General features: G+C 43.5%; 1 protein-coding gene and 1 long non-coding RNA gene across 2 annotated transcripts; one reads left to right on the top strand and one right to left on the bottom strand.

Moving 5' to 3' along the window:
- Positions 1 to 267: 267 nt before the first annotated feature.
- Positions 268 to 14,689, bottom strand: PLD4 (phospholipase D family member 4). Its single transcript, XM_064423130.1, has 11 exons — positions 14,520 to 14,689; positions 11,537 to 11,626; positions 9,148 to 9,383; positions 8,290 to 8,473; positions 7,850 to 7,970; positions 7,363 to 7,490; positions 6,994 to 7,194; positions 6,435 to 6,574; positions 3,260 to 3,425; positions 2,144 to 2,240; positions 268 to 883 (listed from the first exon to the last, which is right to left on the bottom strand). Exons 1-11 carry the CDS (start codon positions 14,601 to 14,603, stop codon positions 666 to 668), a joined length of 1,665 nt encoding a protein of 554 aa, XP_064279200.1. The 5' UTR covers positions 14,604 to 14,689; the 3' UTR covers positions 268 to 665.
- Positions 9,328 to 11,011, top strand: LOC135302562 (uncharacterized). Its single transcript, XR_010364159.1, has 2 exons — positions 9,328 to 9,459; positions 9,551 to 11,011. It is a non-coding gene; the product is annotated as an uncharacterized LOC135302562 (long non-coding RNA).
- Positions 14,690 to 15,483: the final 794 nt, after the last annotated feature.

Here is a 15,483-nt window from a genome sequence, read left to right on the forward strand (position 1 = left end):
GCAGCTTTGTCATGCTCCCCATCCTGCTTGCTGCACAAGACTGACACACAGACATCCAAACACCCCCAGACACTCGGGGTTCCAGGGCAGCTGAGTTGGAAACTGGCCCCAAAGTTTAAATCCCAGGCATTTATCTCTAGCAGCTACCCTCAACACTTAGAAACAGCTAACCTCTAATTTCTTCAACCATTCCTGTATCTCTAATTTCTAAATGCTTTTAAAAATCTGCCCTTGCTGTTGTAGGTGATCATATACATGGCTGAAATGTGAAGGTGGCCAGGAGTTTATTAAAAATTTTTAAACACATGTAAACAAACATTACTAATGGAATTTTAGGTTGAAATACATAGTTTCTAAAGATAGAATAGCAGAGCAATAATGATCTGTGTCTCTGATGTTTGCTTTAGTGCCAGACAGCTTGTCATACAACATTGTAAGCATTTCATTAACTCTGCAATGAGGTAATCACACAAAAAAATCAAACATCACACACTGACTAGTAGTTTTGCAGGTAAAGTCAGCTATCACAAATTCTCATGTCACCAATAAGGGTGCTACAATGAAGTGATTTCTCTGATGAAGACAAAAAGAAGAGTTCCTTGATTTGCACGTGAACAAGATTCAAATACTTTTTTTTTTTTTTGTTTCTATTTTAAGTGCACATTTCAATTCACTTCAGGGTCTCCATCCCAGTTACAGTCTTTCTGTCCCTGCACATCTTCCAGATTCACTGCATATTTGGAATTCCAGTCTCGCTCAAAAAGATCTTTCATCTGTTCCTGGACAGGTCGTTGCCTTCTTTGCAGATTGGTCGAATTCTGTTTGATAATTAGTCCCACTCCAGCTGTATCAGTGAAGTAGTTTTCTGACCAATTGGAAGTCCCTATGCAATGGAAAAGTAGCTGATTAGAAAACATTCATTTCCCAGTGTTCCGTTTGATCTCTGGGCTTTGTTGATTTGCACTATGACTGCAAATCTCATTAGGACCAATGAGGCAGCAAAAATCAGGTCACCTCCTCCTTATGCCAGACCTCAGGTTTTGAAAACTTGGTATTAACTGCAACCCTGAAGGTTCACAACCTTCTGATTCATTACAGCCTGTGACAGGATGTACAAATCTACTCATAAACATGGTAATAAAGTGCAATATTTGAGTATTAAGAGAAGTAAAGCCAGTGTTTGACATGGCTTTTAGTGTTTAGTCTTTAATTTACTTAATTCTCTTCACTTGTTAAAGGAAAACAAAAGGAGAAAGTGGACTCCTGATCAATAAACCCTTGGGAGCTGCTCGGAGCTTGACATGCAAAGCCTCTTCTAAACCAGGCAAAGCTGGAAATCCAGCTGCAGACATTGTCTTGGGCTCTTCTCCAAAGCCAGCTCAATTCAGAACATCAAGCACTGTGAGCAACACACATTTTATCACTTACACACTTCCCCTCATGATCACCTTAGCCAGAAAAATCTGTCAATTTCAGAAGGTGCTTAGGCATGAAAACAAATCATCTGCACATCTGCCTTCAAGTATAAAAGAAGTTTTTAAAGCATTGAAGGCAATTGGAGCTGTAAACCCTCAGCCAGCTGGAAGATCAGGCTATTTGCTGATGTGTATTTCTGGGAGGATGAGCTGGCTGAAATGACAGAGCACTTTCACGTCTCCTTTTGTGAAGGTTCCTAATAAAAGAATGAAATGTAAACATCCTGGCTTTCAGGAATAGCATACAGTTGACATTACTGTTTTCTCATTTCCTTTCCTAGAGTTCTGTTCAACAAACAGTGCATAGAATTAATTCCTCCCAGAAGTTCCTTTTTATTGAAGCACTATAATGTTATATACAGGAGCACCAGCTATCCCTGTGTCATTCTGAGCACACAGGCTGTGAAATTCCCACTGCTCTTGTCACAGGCTGTGCACTCAGCTTTGTCATGCTCTGCTCCTAATGGTTCACAATCATATGAAATCGTCTCTTACTGAACTTGACCTACATTATTTTCTTCCCTTCACATCTGTACTTCTTTACCTAGGACAGACTTTGCTCTATATGGCAAAATGAGGTGGTTTTTGGTATTGCAGCTGATCCTATCTCAGTCTCAGTCCAGTAGATCTGGAGATACTGTAAGTATTTGGAATAATGGAATACGTACCGATGTAGGCTACTTTATCAGTGACCATGTATTTGTTGTGATTCACTCTCCCATGAGGAATGTTTGTGTGATTGAGAACAGGAACAATGAAGAGTTTCTGGAGGGAGAGGAATTAAAAATATTAACACAAATACTAGAGTGAGGAACAGACATCATGATTGGACAGTGCATGTTTCCTATAGTTTCAAAGAATAGAAAAGTGTGGGAAGAACAAAAGAGAACATACTGCACTCTGTTATTGAATAGACCATAAAAGAGATTTTACTCCTATCCAAGAAAACTAGCAAATAATACTTCCACTATACATAAAACTGGATAAGCAATTAAGATCAGATACAGATAGTGTTTGCCTCACAATGTTCCATTAGTGGCACAGCTATTATCATTACAGGGCAGACAATTAAATGCAGTTTTAGGCAGCTGTTTAATAGACTGCATTTACCACTGATTGCTGCTCTTATTTTGTGTGAGAATGGGCTGATCACAGACACAAGGGGTACTGTAGGCAACTCTAATGCCTAAGTTTTTGTGTTAATTCCTACCAAAATCTACATTTCCTTTTTTTAAAATTTTTTTTTCTGAAAGCACTCCTCCTTCTGTGATATTTCTCTGTCATTTTCTCTACATAATATTGGGAGCATCCACACCATCCCCACTCCACCTGATGCATTCCAGCCTAATGCCTATGGCCTGTGTGCAATATTTAGTGTTCAAGAACAGATCTATCTGTATAGGCAGACAGCAGAGTTCTCAGTTTTAAAAAAACTGATACCAATTAGACTGATTTAACATATTCCGTGCAGGAAAAGGTCTCTGAGAGGAGCACTAAGTTATCATATAAACTGTTACTGTCACAATGCTCAGCAAAAGCAGCTGCCTGGATAATGTCTCAAGTGCCACAGCCAGGCACATACCTGATATCACTAGTAGCTTGAAATAGCTGCTTCCTCAAAGATTATCTATTGGGCCTAAAATGTGAAGCAGTCACTGCAAAACCAGACAACCTGCTTCTCTAAAAGCCAACGTTTGTACACACAAACAGCAGCTTGTTCTCAGAAATCAGTGTGGGACCGTATCCTCAAGCTCTCTTCCCAAAATCAGGTTTCTTATTCATACCACGTCGACACTGATGTGGGCGTGTGGGTTGTTGAGAGCACGCAGGGACCTCAGGTAGTGGAGCATGGCTGGGTCAGTGTACGCCCAGCAGCTGACCAGGAGCCGGACCTGCACTCTGTGGTTGAAAGCCGCTCGTCTCAGGGCATTGTCAATGGCTGGCCAGTACCTGCAGAAAACCAGGTGGGTGCAAAAAGGGATATTTTTTTTAAACAGTTCACTAGAAAGCTGTGAAGTTGAACTGAGACTATGATGTGCAGATGGGATTTGTGATGTCTAGGAAGTGAAGCACTTGTAGCTTCCCTGGAGGTATAAACAAGGTTTCTGCCTTCTACCAAGTCCATTCTTTTCACAGAATGTGTTTTGAGACCTCCAGACTCTGCCAAACTGAGGTGAAATTCATCAAACAGTTTAAAGCTTAGTAAAGTGCACATACACAGATACACACATAGCATGGTGCCACCATGCTTATCTCCTTGGGAAACTGAAGATAACAATAGCAGCTCCAAGGTAAAGCCAGTTCATACAGCACAGAGTAAAAGGGCAGTGCAGAGCCCAGAGGAAAGTCTAAGAACCATTTTGCAGAACCATTTTTCAGACCCCTGGAGACTGTTTCCAGTGTCTGCAGAGATCCTGTGCCATCAGCCAGCATGGGCAGACTCTATCCCTCCCTGCCCCTCCCTGTTCTCATTGTGTGTACCCAAGGTAATGGACACAGCTGTGCTCTCCATGTTCCCTGAACATGGGAAAATCCATTTTCCTGACACTTGTGTTGGCTGTAGCTATAGGGAACATTTTTAACATCCTTCACCCAGCTACACAACACTGAGAGCTGGACAATGTGCATCCCAGGGCTGGTAACTCCAAACACCCACGTGGCATTTTCATTGCATAGATCCTAACAAATGCTGCACGGAGGGAGACGAGCATGTTTAGTACAGATTGGAGGGCTGATTCAGAGAGAGGTGCAGCATTTGCTCACAGTCCCACGAGCAATGACGAATTAATTTGCCTAACTTAATCCTTTTGGTCTTGTGTACAAAGGCCTGGATTCTCTGATCCTCCCCCGTGCATCGTCCTATTGCAATCAATGGCCTGGTCACATGCTCTGAGGCTCAGGCTTGACTTATAGATCCTGAACAGCTTGGAAAATCATGCTATTTGAAATGCAAGTTTTGAATGGTTTCAATTTTTAAAATATATCAGTTTCTAGTTGATTAACACTCAGACATTAGACAGCATCTTTGTTCCCTCTGCCTCAGCTGCTGGAGGAACCTAACCTGAACTAATCAGCTTCAATTCATGGCACTACAGCTGGTTGCTGTGGAGATAGCCTGAGGCCCTGTGCCACTTTCCCTGGGCCTTTCAAACCCTTGTTTGCATCTGATCAGCCCTAGATGTCACAAACTGTGGATTAAGCCTTCAGATGAAGAATAAGGAGTATTAATGTACTCAGTCCTAAGGGAGGAAAGAGACTTTCTGGGAACTTATCCCCAGAAAGATGAGTGGGTTCTCAGAAGACAAGAAACCCACATACTCAATTGTATTACATATAAACTGAAAATCTTCTGAGGTGTTTGATTTATTAAACATAGCCTCCAAGTAGAGGCTAGTCTTGAGATTTTGTTTCTTGGACAGTGGAATTATCTGCATCTCTCTATTATCCTAAAATCTTCCCCATAACACACCTATGCCTCAGCTGAACAACAGAGGCTTTATATAGTTGTGGCAGAGGGACACAATGCATGGTATCATTCTGGCTAAATGGCAGCCTAGAGCTTACCCTATTCAACAAGAAATCTTGTACATAGTTCTTGCACTTGAACTTCTTTCTCAGATTATTTAGCTGGTTGGAAAACTCAGAAATGTTGTAAGCAGATAATTCAGAGCACTTGGTTGCATATAAACATCCCAATTCAAGCATATCTAAGAGGATTTGGGAGTCTTAGTGCTGCCCCATGACAGAAGGTTTTCTGTGCTGCTCAGGTTTGGGTTCATGTGCAGAGTTCTGCTGTAGCCTCGGCAGTCTCTGGGACCAGGGCAGTGGTTCACCACGCTCAGGCTCAAGGCCAGGCTGGATGGGGCTTTGAGCAGCCAGGTCTAGTGAAAGGTGTCCCTGCCCATGGCACAGGAGGGGAGGAATGAGATGCTCTGCAGCCCAAACCATTCTATGATTCTGTGATTAGTCCAGATCACCACTATCACCTTACCTCTGAAGCTGCCGCTGGAACTTAGATGGAATTATTAAAAACAAAACAAAAACCCCAAACAACAACAACAACAACAAAACCCCTCAACAACGGCAACAAAAAACCACCAACCCCCAAACAAACAAAAAACCCCAAAGTTTCTTTTAGAGGCTGCTTCAGCTCTCACTGCAAAGGTCAGGAGAGTCAAGAACCACCCTCTAAACTACTGTTCAAGTGCATCAAGCAGAAAATAGAGCAGGAAGTCAAGGCTCTTCAGAAGTAAAGGACATCAAGAAATAAAAATGGGAGCAAGAAAGGAGAGCACAGCAATGGTTTTTTCTGAAAAATCTGATGTCAGATATATTTCTGGTGTTCCCTTTCCTCTCTCAATTCATAAAGCTGCTGTGTTGAATTTTGGAGGACACTGGACCTGACTGTTCCTCATATGACATTTCACAGCTTTTCTGCTGTGTGTAGAGCAAGCACAGGAGTGTGCTCCAAAACAGCACCAAAGCACACAGGTATTGGTAATCATCCTTCCTGCAGCATCAGGACTGGAATCACAGAATCCTAGAATTGTTAGGTTCTGGAAAAGACCTTTAAGATTATCAAGGCTGACTCTCAGCCCAGCACCAGCACCATGTTCACCACTAAACCATGTATTCAAGTACCATAGCCACAGAAATTTTAAACATTTCCAGGGATGGTGGCTCCACCAATTCCCTGGTATTCTATTCCAATACCTGACAACCCTTTCCATTAATTTCTTCTTCCTAATATCCAATCTAAACCTCCCCTGGCACAACTTGAGGCTGTTTCCTCTCTTCCTGTCCCTTGGTACCTGGGAGGCACAGTCTGTGGGATGGTTGTGAATGCAGAGCAAAGCCTCTCTCCATTCTGAATATTTTCATTGCAGAAGGAGGGGAATCATGCTTTGTTTTTTCTTTAAATAGTACAAGTAGCTGATTTGCTCAGGATTGAAATTGTACCTTTTTGGATTAACAAAGCGGCTGGTAGGGAAATACTCCATAACAGAAACATAAACAAACTTCTGTGCCTGTCTGATAATACTGAGTATAGCATAGAGGTCATGGGTGCGACCTTCTGGACAAAATGCTGGAGGGGAAGCCTGTAAAAAAAAAAAAAAAGAAAGAAAGAAAGAAAGAGAACACATAGATCAGTGATTTAATTTTTTAAATTATTTTTTAAACTTATTTATGTTTAGAGCTGTCAAATTTTCATTAAAATATCCAAGCACTTGAGATGGACCACCATCTTTCCTCATGCCTTCCATATCCTGCTGGGTCAGATACTTATTGATGTATTGAGGCTACAGGTGATTAAAAGAGACCTGCATGCTGTTCCTGCCGTACAATTTGACAGCTTATGCTGGGTTTATCCCTACCCTTTGAATAGTTCCAGAGAAACCTAAGGAACAAATCATTATCCACCTGGAACACAGGCAACTGAGGAGGACTGCTGAAGAAACTTTCCTGGTCAATCCTTAAACAGTTTACACTCTGCCGTGTTATTTTCAAACATACTTACGGAAAAATAGGTTTCTGTCAATATTCCATTAAATTCTACTTCCAGAGGCCGACGATTATTAATGTGGGTTGAATAATTAAGAGGCCAAGGGATTGGGATGGTAGCATTAGGGTATCCAACATCCCAGTAGGTCCTAAATGTTTTCCAGAGGTCTTGAGCCAAGCAGCTGCAGTTATACATCACAGCACCAAACTCTTTCACCTGCAGAGAGAGCAAGCTGTGTCACAGCCCCAGAAGGAGCCACCCCCAGGGGTTTCTTTGCTGTTTCTTCTGCTCTGACAATATTTTACATAATTATGATTTTTCTCTGTTATCTGCTAGGACATGAATTTTCCCCCAGATTTTTGAACACACAGGAGCAGACATTACCTGAGACAAAGATCTCCAGTCCATGTTTGCACTACCAATAAATATGTGTTTCATGTCTACTATCCAGAATTTGCTATGCAGCACTCCTCCTGTCAGATGTCCAAAATCAATCTTTTTCACATGAGCCCCTGAAGAAAGATGGAGAGGGGAAAAAAGAGTTTAGGTACAGCATGGAGATGATTCCTCAACAGCCAGAACACATCTGCATGTCTGACTCTTGCAGGCAGTAACAACTACCAAAATTCACAAGCACTCATTCCTGGGAACACAGTAACTCGGAAAAAAAAAAAAAAAGCAAAATGTGAACTTTCAGAAGATCCTAAAGAGCATGCAACACAGAAAGAAAGCATGAACTGGTGAGCAGATGGGGCTTGTCCTGTGAATCCATTTAAGCACCACATCAGAACAGGCCTTGGAAACCAGGTTTCCACGGATGCCTTTTTGCAATACAGAAGCTGTGAGTGGATCACTGAAAGGAAATAATTACCTTTTTCCTCTAAAAGCTCAAGGTCTCTTGATTTTGTAGCCAGACTTGGTGAACTTGCTGCAATATACAAAGAGACATTCTCTGCGAGTAACCTCTCAAACCTCTGCAGAATATCTTCACCCTGTGTGGGAAATTGGTTTTTTTTTTTAATTTGTTACAGAAGGTGTAGTGAGATATATGCAAGTGCAGTATTACTAATGGGTACTTCCTTTGAAGAACCCCAGCACAAAGAAGGTCAGAAATTTCACTTATTTCAGCCTAACTTGACTAAAGGAGGAAGGCTGGAGTGTTGCTTCAGAACAGCATGGAAAATCTTCCTGGATTTGCAGGAGGAGTTAAGCAATGTCTCTGGGAGACAGACCACACAGCCAGTCTGCCCTCTACCACATGGGCATGAGGAAAAACAACCACAGACGAGCTTGCTGTTGATTTTACCTTACCTGCTTGGAAGAGGAGTCATTGACACCGATATCCTTCCCAGTAAGAGACCAGTAGAAAGAAGCCACGTGCACTTTTTCCTGGGCTAGATCAAGCAGTCTCGTCCAGGCTTGGTACAAGGGTTTGGCTGCGGTGCTGTTTATCTCGAAGGGTAAGTCATAAGGAACATTTTCCACGAGTTCAAAGCTGGAATGGCAATTATGTATTGTGAGGCAACTGACTGTGACCCCAACAGGACACCAAGTCAGGCTGCACAGTTGGCCTTGCTGGGTGTCAACCTCCACAGCAAACAAGGTTAGCTGCACAAAGAGGCTGGCAGTGTTCTCTACCCCTAATTTTTGTAGCCAGGCTTATATTGTTGTACAGCAACCTCCCAAATTCAGCAGAATGGCTTCTCAGTATCCATTCTGAGCTTTTTATTTTTCCATGCCCAAGATGTGGAGAAAAGCAATCCCCCATAGCTGGATGTTGCTAGGGTACCCTGTTCACCCTCTCCCAGCACAGACATTCCCTGCCCCTCCAGCCTCTGGGAAAGGCTGCTCTGCCAGCTGGTCACTCTGCTGCCTCCCACTGCTGCCACAGAAGGAGTCTGGCTGGAGGGGGCAGAGGAGGAACCGAGCTGAGATGAACACACAAGCACAGGACTGGGAGAGGAGCTGTGACACTGCCCCTACTGCCCCTCACAGCAGGCACCTCCAATCACCCAGTGCCTAAACAGCACCCCCGCTCTTCCCAAATTAGTGGTGCTTCATCACTTGTGATACAGTGGGAAGAGAATAAAACCCATGCTGATATTATCAGTACTGTAACTATTTCTCCACCTGTGATGACTTCTCCATGTGCCTTCTAACCTGACTCACCTGCAGGAGTCATTGCATCTGTTGGTGCCTTCCTCAGTTATTGTGGTTCTTGGGAGATCTCCATAGAGTCCTTCTTCCTCTGGGAGATCTCTGTACAGTCCTTCCTCCTGCACATTTCTGTAAATGCTGACAACTACTGCTTCTTCTCTGTGAGCATCAGCTGTGCTGTCCATACTCAGGAAGTAAAAAGCCATCAGGACAAGACCAAACGTCAGAATTGCCCCAAAGATTTGAAACTGGAACAGAACCCACAGAGGAGAAGATTTAAGTGGTCACCAAGACATTGATGCACCAGCTGATGGATGACTGCAGGTGAATGTGCAGGTGCACATTCCTGTGCAGGTGAATAAATCACAATCTTTGAATAGATCTGTTTGCAGCTACTGACAGACAGTGTTCTTAGGTGCAGCACTGAAAGTGAGGAATAACTGTTCAAGGTCTGCTGGACAACCTGAGCAACCTGATCTACTTGAGGATATCCCTTCTCTCTGCAGGGTTGTTGGATTAGATGACATTTAAAAGGTCTCTTTAAACTCAAATGGAGTGCAGTGAGAAGGACCAAAACTTGCTAAAATTATTCACATTGAAACCCCAAAATCAGGGAAGAAAGGTAAACAAAGAGACAGGAGAATAAATTGAAGGAACTGCTAAAAAACAAAAGAGAAAATTCTGAACCTAAGTGAAAACAATAAAAGCCAATGGGATGACATGAGATGCAGGGAATTGGACCAAATCTTGCCCAATTGATCCTCATTGAAATGGCAATATTTCATTCCCTTCCTGAAAGGAAGAACTTCCTGAAATTTCACGAAATCTTGAAATCAGAGAATCAAGTGGAACAAACATGCTGGAAAGGAGATATGATCAAATAAATTGCAAATGGGGGGGGGAGGGGGGAAGAAAATTTGGAAATAGACTGGTGTTGGTTTATGTGAAGACCATGATTTTAGTTCCATTTTTTGGTTGAATTTTTTTTGTGCCAACATATCAATTGGGTTTTTCTCAGGTTTTGTGATTAATTTGACATTGATTAGCTTTATTTTATTACAGGACCAATGGATGTTCAACAAAATTTCTACCAAAATCAAAATAGGGAAATTTCTAACACAAGATTAGCTGCGAGATTAAGCCAAACATTACTATAAAAAGGAAGTTTGTGTTGTCAGGGGAGAAAAAACAGTTCAGAAAGTGTCAGAGGCAGAAAGACATTTTGAGGTTTCTGAACACGTTCTGGTTTTGTCTTAAACCTCCCTTAATTGAAACTACACAAATCTCATTTATCCATGTGCACAGTATTCCCATGTTGTTCTAGTGTGGTGAGTTAGTTTCATTTCCCTTTTGCTGCGCATTCATTTTTTTTCCTGAATGTAGATTAAAAAAAAAAAAAAAATAGCCTGGCTACCTGGTAGCTTCAGATCTGCAGTCCAGCCACTCACATACTAAAAAAATTACAGCACCAGGCTCTTAATGCTGCCCTGTACCAAGCAGGAAAAGACAAACAGCCACACAGGCAGATCTATCCCCCCAGTACTTATCCTGGCTGGCTCCCCATGGCAATTTGTGGGAGCTGGAACCACCCACCAGCCTGTGATAGGCAACATGGACTTCAGAGCTGAGCTTCTGAGCTTCCAGGCAGGAGAATCGAGTCTGGGGGTGGTCATGAGGCTGTAGCCATAAATCTGAGCTCCCAAAAGGGCACATGGGAAAACCATACAGAAACCACTTGCCTCTAAAAATTTCAGTTTCAGTTTCTATGTGGATAAAGCTTCTTGCTTTTAATCTTCTCTGCTTTTCTCAAAATCTACAGTGCTGACATAGATTTCAGGCAGTGATTTGAATAAAATAATCATCTTTAAGCTATCTACTTACATTTTTGCCCTCTGGCTCGTACTTCACCTTACCACAAAAAAAAATCTCATCCATTTTTAACAGTTCCACATTTCATCACATGAACGCATTAGCAAGACTCAGGTTTTAGAAGACAGTTCTAAGGTAAGAAATCTATTTTAAAGTCACATCATGGCTGTCACCATGCTACATACTGTGATGTCCAGGTACTCTGGGCATCTGAATAAATGAATACATGAATACATGAATAAGTGCTGTGCCAGTGGTGGAAGCGGGGCTGTTTGTACAAGTGTGGTTTCCTTGTCCTGAGCCAGACGGAGCTGCAGGATTTATCTCCACAGTACTCCCTCTGGGCAAGGTTTGATCAGTCTACCGGATAAATCAATGAGGGTTTTGTCACTCACTTGTTTACAAATGGGATTGAAACCTACACAGTTCTCTAAAATGGCCAATAAAATCATTCTTAACCTGTTATTTCTTTTCAGAAATGTCAGCACAATCTCAGCTCTTGTAAGCAAATGTGGTGTATCCCAATAATTACCGTTTTGACGTCTTTTTGATTGTTCACGCCTAATTTCATGCTGGAGGACTCATTAAACATCAGGGATGTTTTTAATGCTTTTTTCATAATCTGAAAAACAGAAATGTATGCAAAGGGAAAAATAAAGCTTTATGACAACATTTGTGTACAGCCAATTACAGACAAAAAGTGCAGGTTACTGCCACTGCTTTACACAGTGCTCTGAGATTTGAGTATGGATCTGTGCAACATCCTCCCTGTATTATGGGTCTTGAGTGGCACTAACAGATTCCAAAGTGACAGAGAGATATGTCCCCACTGTTTTTCCCCAGTGCTGTCTACACACAAAAATCCCTGCAGTAATTAATGTGCAAACAGCTGCATCACTGCCTCTTCCAGCCATCCTTCAACACCCACTTTTGTCGTGTTGCAAGCAAACATATTTGCCAACAAGCAGTAATTAAATGCAGAAGCAGTGGGTGATAGTGTGCAGCATCAGTCTCATCCTGCGTGTGGCTCTGTGCTTCTGCTCTCTTCCTGTGCCTGTGAGTTGTCTTCAATGTCAGTGTCTCTTCCAGAAGTGACTCTGTTAATGGGACAGGGACCAGGCTGAAATACAAACTCCCCTTCTCCCCCATTGCAGTCGTAACTCTAGAAAATAAGTTATCTTCCTTCTCAGGCAGTATTTCTCCAATCTTTTGTTATCACCAGCAGAAGGCAACCATAAGAGCAAGTACCAAAATATGCCAATATGACTGCAGATGGCCAGACAGGGGGAGTTGGCACTTGCCTGTTTTACCTTCTCAAAAACTTGACACATACCCAGTGGGTCATGAATCATCCCTGCATTGGCAGAGGTGAATTTACCCCACGGTGCCTGATGACACTTTCCATTCTCGAAGCAAGAAGCAGATCCTGGGGTACAGCAGATCTCAGAAGGAGCTACCAGATGATGCCTCCACCTGTCCAGTCCCTGAACTACTGCTTCTGACCCCTGAGCCACTGGGCTTTTGTAGCCTGGAGGGTGAACATGCTGCAGTGGTACTGGATGTGGATTGCTCTCTGGGTGGCCACACTCAAAAAATTTTACATAGCAAGGATCCTGCCAGGCTTGTCCCATCCATCTTGGCGTGTGTTCACAGCTGTTGTCACCTGAACTGGGTGGGCTTACAGTGTCTGCCCTCCCAGCAATAAAGCAGCACGGCCATACACATTCCCTGCTGCTTCTAGCTCCTGCCCACTCCACCTTTCTGTGTGGATGCTGTGGCTGCATGGAACAGGCAGGGGGTGGACACAGCCCCAGAGGCTTCCTCAGCTCACAGGTACTGGTGGGGCTGAACCAAAGGCGGGGAGGATGTCTTGGAAGACAAGGGAGGTGGGTCTGAAACAGTGACAGGGAATGCAGGGAGGGATGTGGAAAGGGAGGGCCTGTGGTGAAAGAGCAGACAAGAGAGAATGACGAAGATGAAGGAGGTGGAGAGGGAAGAAAAGGTACAAACACTCCTGCTTAAAAGCACACTGGAGCTGCATAGAAGAAAGCCCTGTTTCCATTTCAGGACCTGTTTGTTGTTATCAGCTGTGATCACTATGGCAGGGCCCACTTCTCAAAGTAGTTTTACTCACACTTTTCACTGTCACTTCCTTTTGCTGCCCCAGGCTCAGCTGCAAGCTTTTCCACTAGAAATAGTTACAAATGCTGGCAGGTAAACATCCATTCTCCCAGCCCTGGAGAAATGGAGTGGCTGCCAGCAGTGAAAGACAGTTGGCCATTCCCATACCTCTGAAAACCCAGTTCATGTTTTTAGCACAATATAAAAACGCACTGTCTTACCCCAAAGAGCTGACAGCCCAAGCAGATGGGGGGATATAACCCACCACACAGAGAAACGTGTGACAGCAACACACATGAGAGGAAGTGGTCACATCCCAACACAGAAATTTTAGTGGGAAGAAAGGGAAGAGAGAGCAAGAGTGAAGATGTGAAAGAGTTGGGTAGAAAGTGAGAAAAAGGTATTTTAAAGGAGGAGGAGGAGGAGAAAGGTGTCTGACAAAGAGCAGCAGCCCTTCAGGCTGGGCCAGGAGAGCCCACTGAGGCTGCAGGTCACACTCCACAGCTTGTGGCTTTGGCACAGCTGTCCCAGTCAGCTGGGCTGGCCAGGAACAAACAGCCACCACGAGTGCTTTTCATCACAGAACTGGAGCTGAGAGGTGTCCCTCTGTCTCCCTTGTCCCTCTGGCTCCTGAAGTCCCATCTGGTGGCCCAGGAAGTGTCTTGGCAAAAAACTACAGGTTTCAGTGCTATTAGAGCCACATGATGGCCTCAGATGGATGGAGCTTACCAAAACAACTTGTTTCACTTCTCTTTTTCAGCAACAGTTACAAAATGTCTTCCAAAAGCAGCGTTTTTCTTAAAATATGAAGGTAAACAGATTTCTTATGTGCTGTGATAGAATCACCTACCATTCTGTTGAAACAATGCCCTTCTTAATGTTTTTAACTGGTGATGGGTTGAAATCCCACCTGTACAGAAGTCGTGAGAACTGCTCCAACAGAGTTTAATTCAGACACAACCAGAATTCCTAAGAATAATGTTGTATCTAGTCAGCAATTAACTACAGCTCCCTTGAAGCTTTCAGGGCTCTACCAGCTGCCAGTTTCAATGACTGAATGAAGTTCATCCAAGAGCAATGAATATAAGCACTGCTTAACATTGCTTCACAGGCTGGGGCACCACCAGCTAGTGCCTGTCTGCTCAGTACCCACAGGGCACTGCTCTTTATAACATTAAGGTTACTTTCTCTTAGTCTCCAAAATACCTCTTGGTACTTCTTTTCTTCACCACCAACAAATTGTGCCAGACTTTGAACTTCAAACACAAGAATGTGATTTTTCACTACACCAGATGCTCCCCAGGAGCTGTTTGAAGTTCCTCAGATGAACAAGGTGCATTCATCTCTCCATGGCCACCCCCCAGCTCTCTCAAGATGAAGACAAAGGTACTTACCATCCTGGAAGGTCTTCTGCTGTGTGGATGTCCCCCTGAACTCTGATGTTTCTCCCAGCCTTGTGTACAAAAGGCAATATTCATGCTCTGTCAGCACATTTGTTTAGGGTTCTTCTGGTTTTTCCCCTCCTGCTGTAGATCACTTCCTCTTAGACACTGAGTTTCACAATGTGTACTGACAGCGTACTAAGTTGTCCTCCAGTTGTTGTGAGCCAGTTCTTAAACTCTGGGTCCTGGTCTTCACATGTTTGCCATAACCTGCTCTGTTGGATGGCAAAGCTCCCACTCAGTGGTGGAAACTCAGAGTCCACATCAACATGAGAAGACTCTGGTTAGAAGGACTGCTTGGCTCTGGTGCTCTTAGCAGCCCAAACATGGCTCTATTTTCACTGCATTGTTCTTAACCAGAATCTTCATTTTGAGCAGATAAACCAACCCTCCAAAACAACCTCTCTACAAAGTTTTTCTTGAAAGCACTTCCCTGCTCAGTCGTGCTTGGACAAACACAAGGGGGCAAGGCAGCTCCTTTGCAACAAGGCAGCCCTTGTCTTGAACAAATGGCATTTGGAATTTGCAGTGATGCTCTTGAGGGGTTATATCTGACAGAGCTGGGGGCAGCTTCTAAGAAATTATGCCTTCTATAAAAATCCAAAGGCTGCACCTCAGCTGACACAAATCCTTCTGGGAATGCTGCTGTTTTCCTCCAGGCAGCCTGTTGTTCCTACTGAACCCAAGGATGCAGTTCCCTAGTGCAGTGCCAGAGGAAGGATGCTGTAAAGACTCAGTGGAGAGAAAGCTTGGAACACGAGGCTTTAGCACAGCTTGTATTAAGCTGCTGAAGAGGCAAAAAATAAGGAGCCAGAGGATAGGTTTGGTACAACAGAAGGAGGGATTTCCCTGGGAAACTGCAAGTGCCATGAGTCCTCTGCTTCCCTCAAGACCAAAACACAAGCATGAAGTCAAA

The sequence above is a fragment of the Passer domesticus genome, chromosome 6 (genome assembly GCF_036417665.1).
Source record: "Passer domesticus isolate bPasDom1 chromosome 6, bPasDom1.hap1, whole genome shotgun sequence".
NCBI lineage: Eukaryota > Metazoa > Chordata > Aves > Passeriformes > Passeridae > Passer > Passer domesticus.

Excerpts from the sequence above, each read along its gene's own strand:
- PLD4 (XM_064423130.1), bottom strand. The coding sequence starts at position 14,603 with ATGAATATTGCCTTTTGTACACAAGGCTGGGAGAAACATCAGAGTTCA. Across the intron at positions 2,241-3,259 it reads CCCACATCAGTGTCGACGTG|AAACTCTTCATTGTTCCTGT; the intron begins GTATGAATAAGA and ends CTCTCCCTCCAG. Across the intron at positions 884-2,143 it reads TGATAAAGTAGCCTACATCG|GGACTTCCAATTGGTCAGAA; the intron begins GTACGTATTCCA and ends TCCATTGCATAG.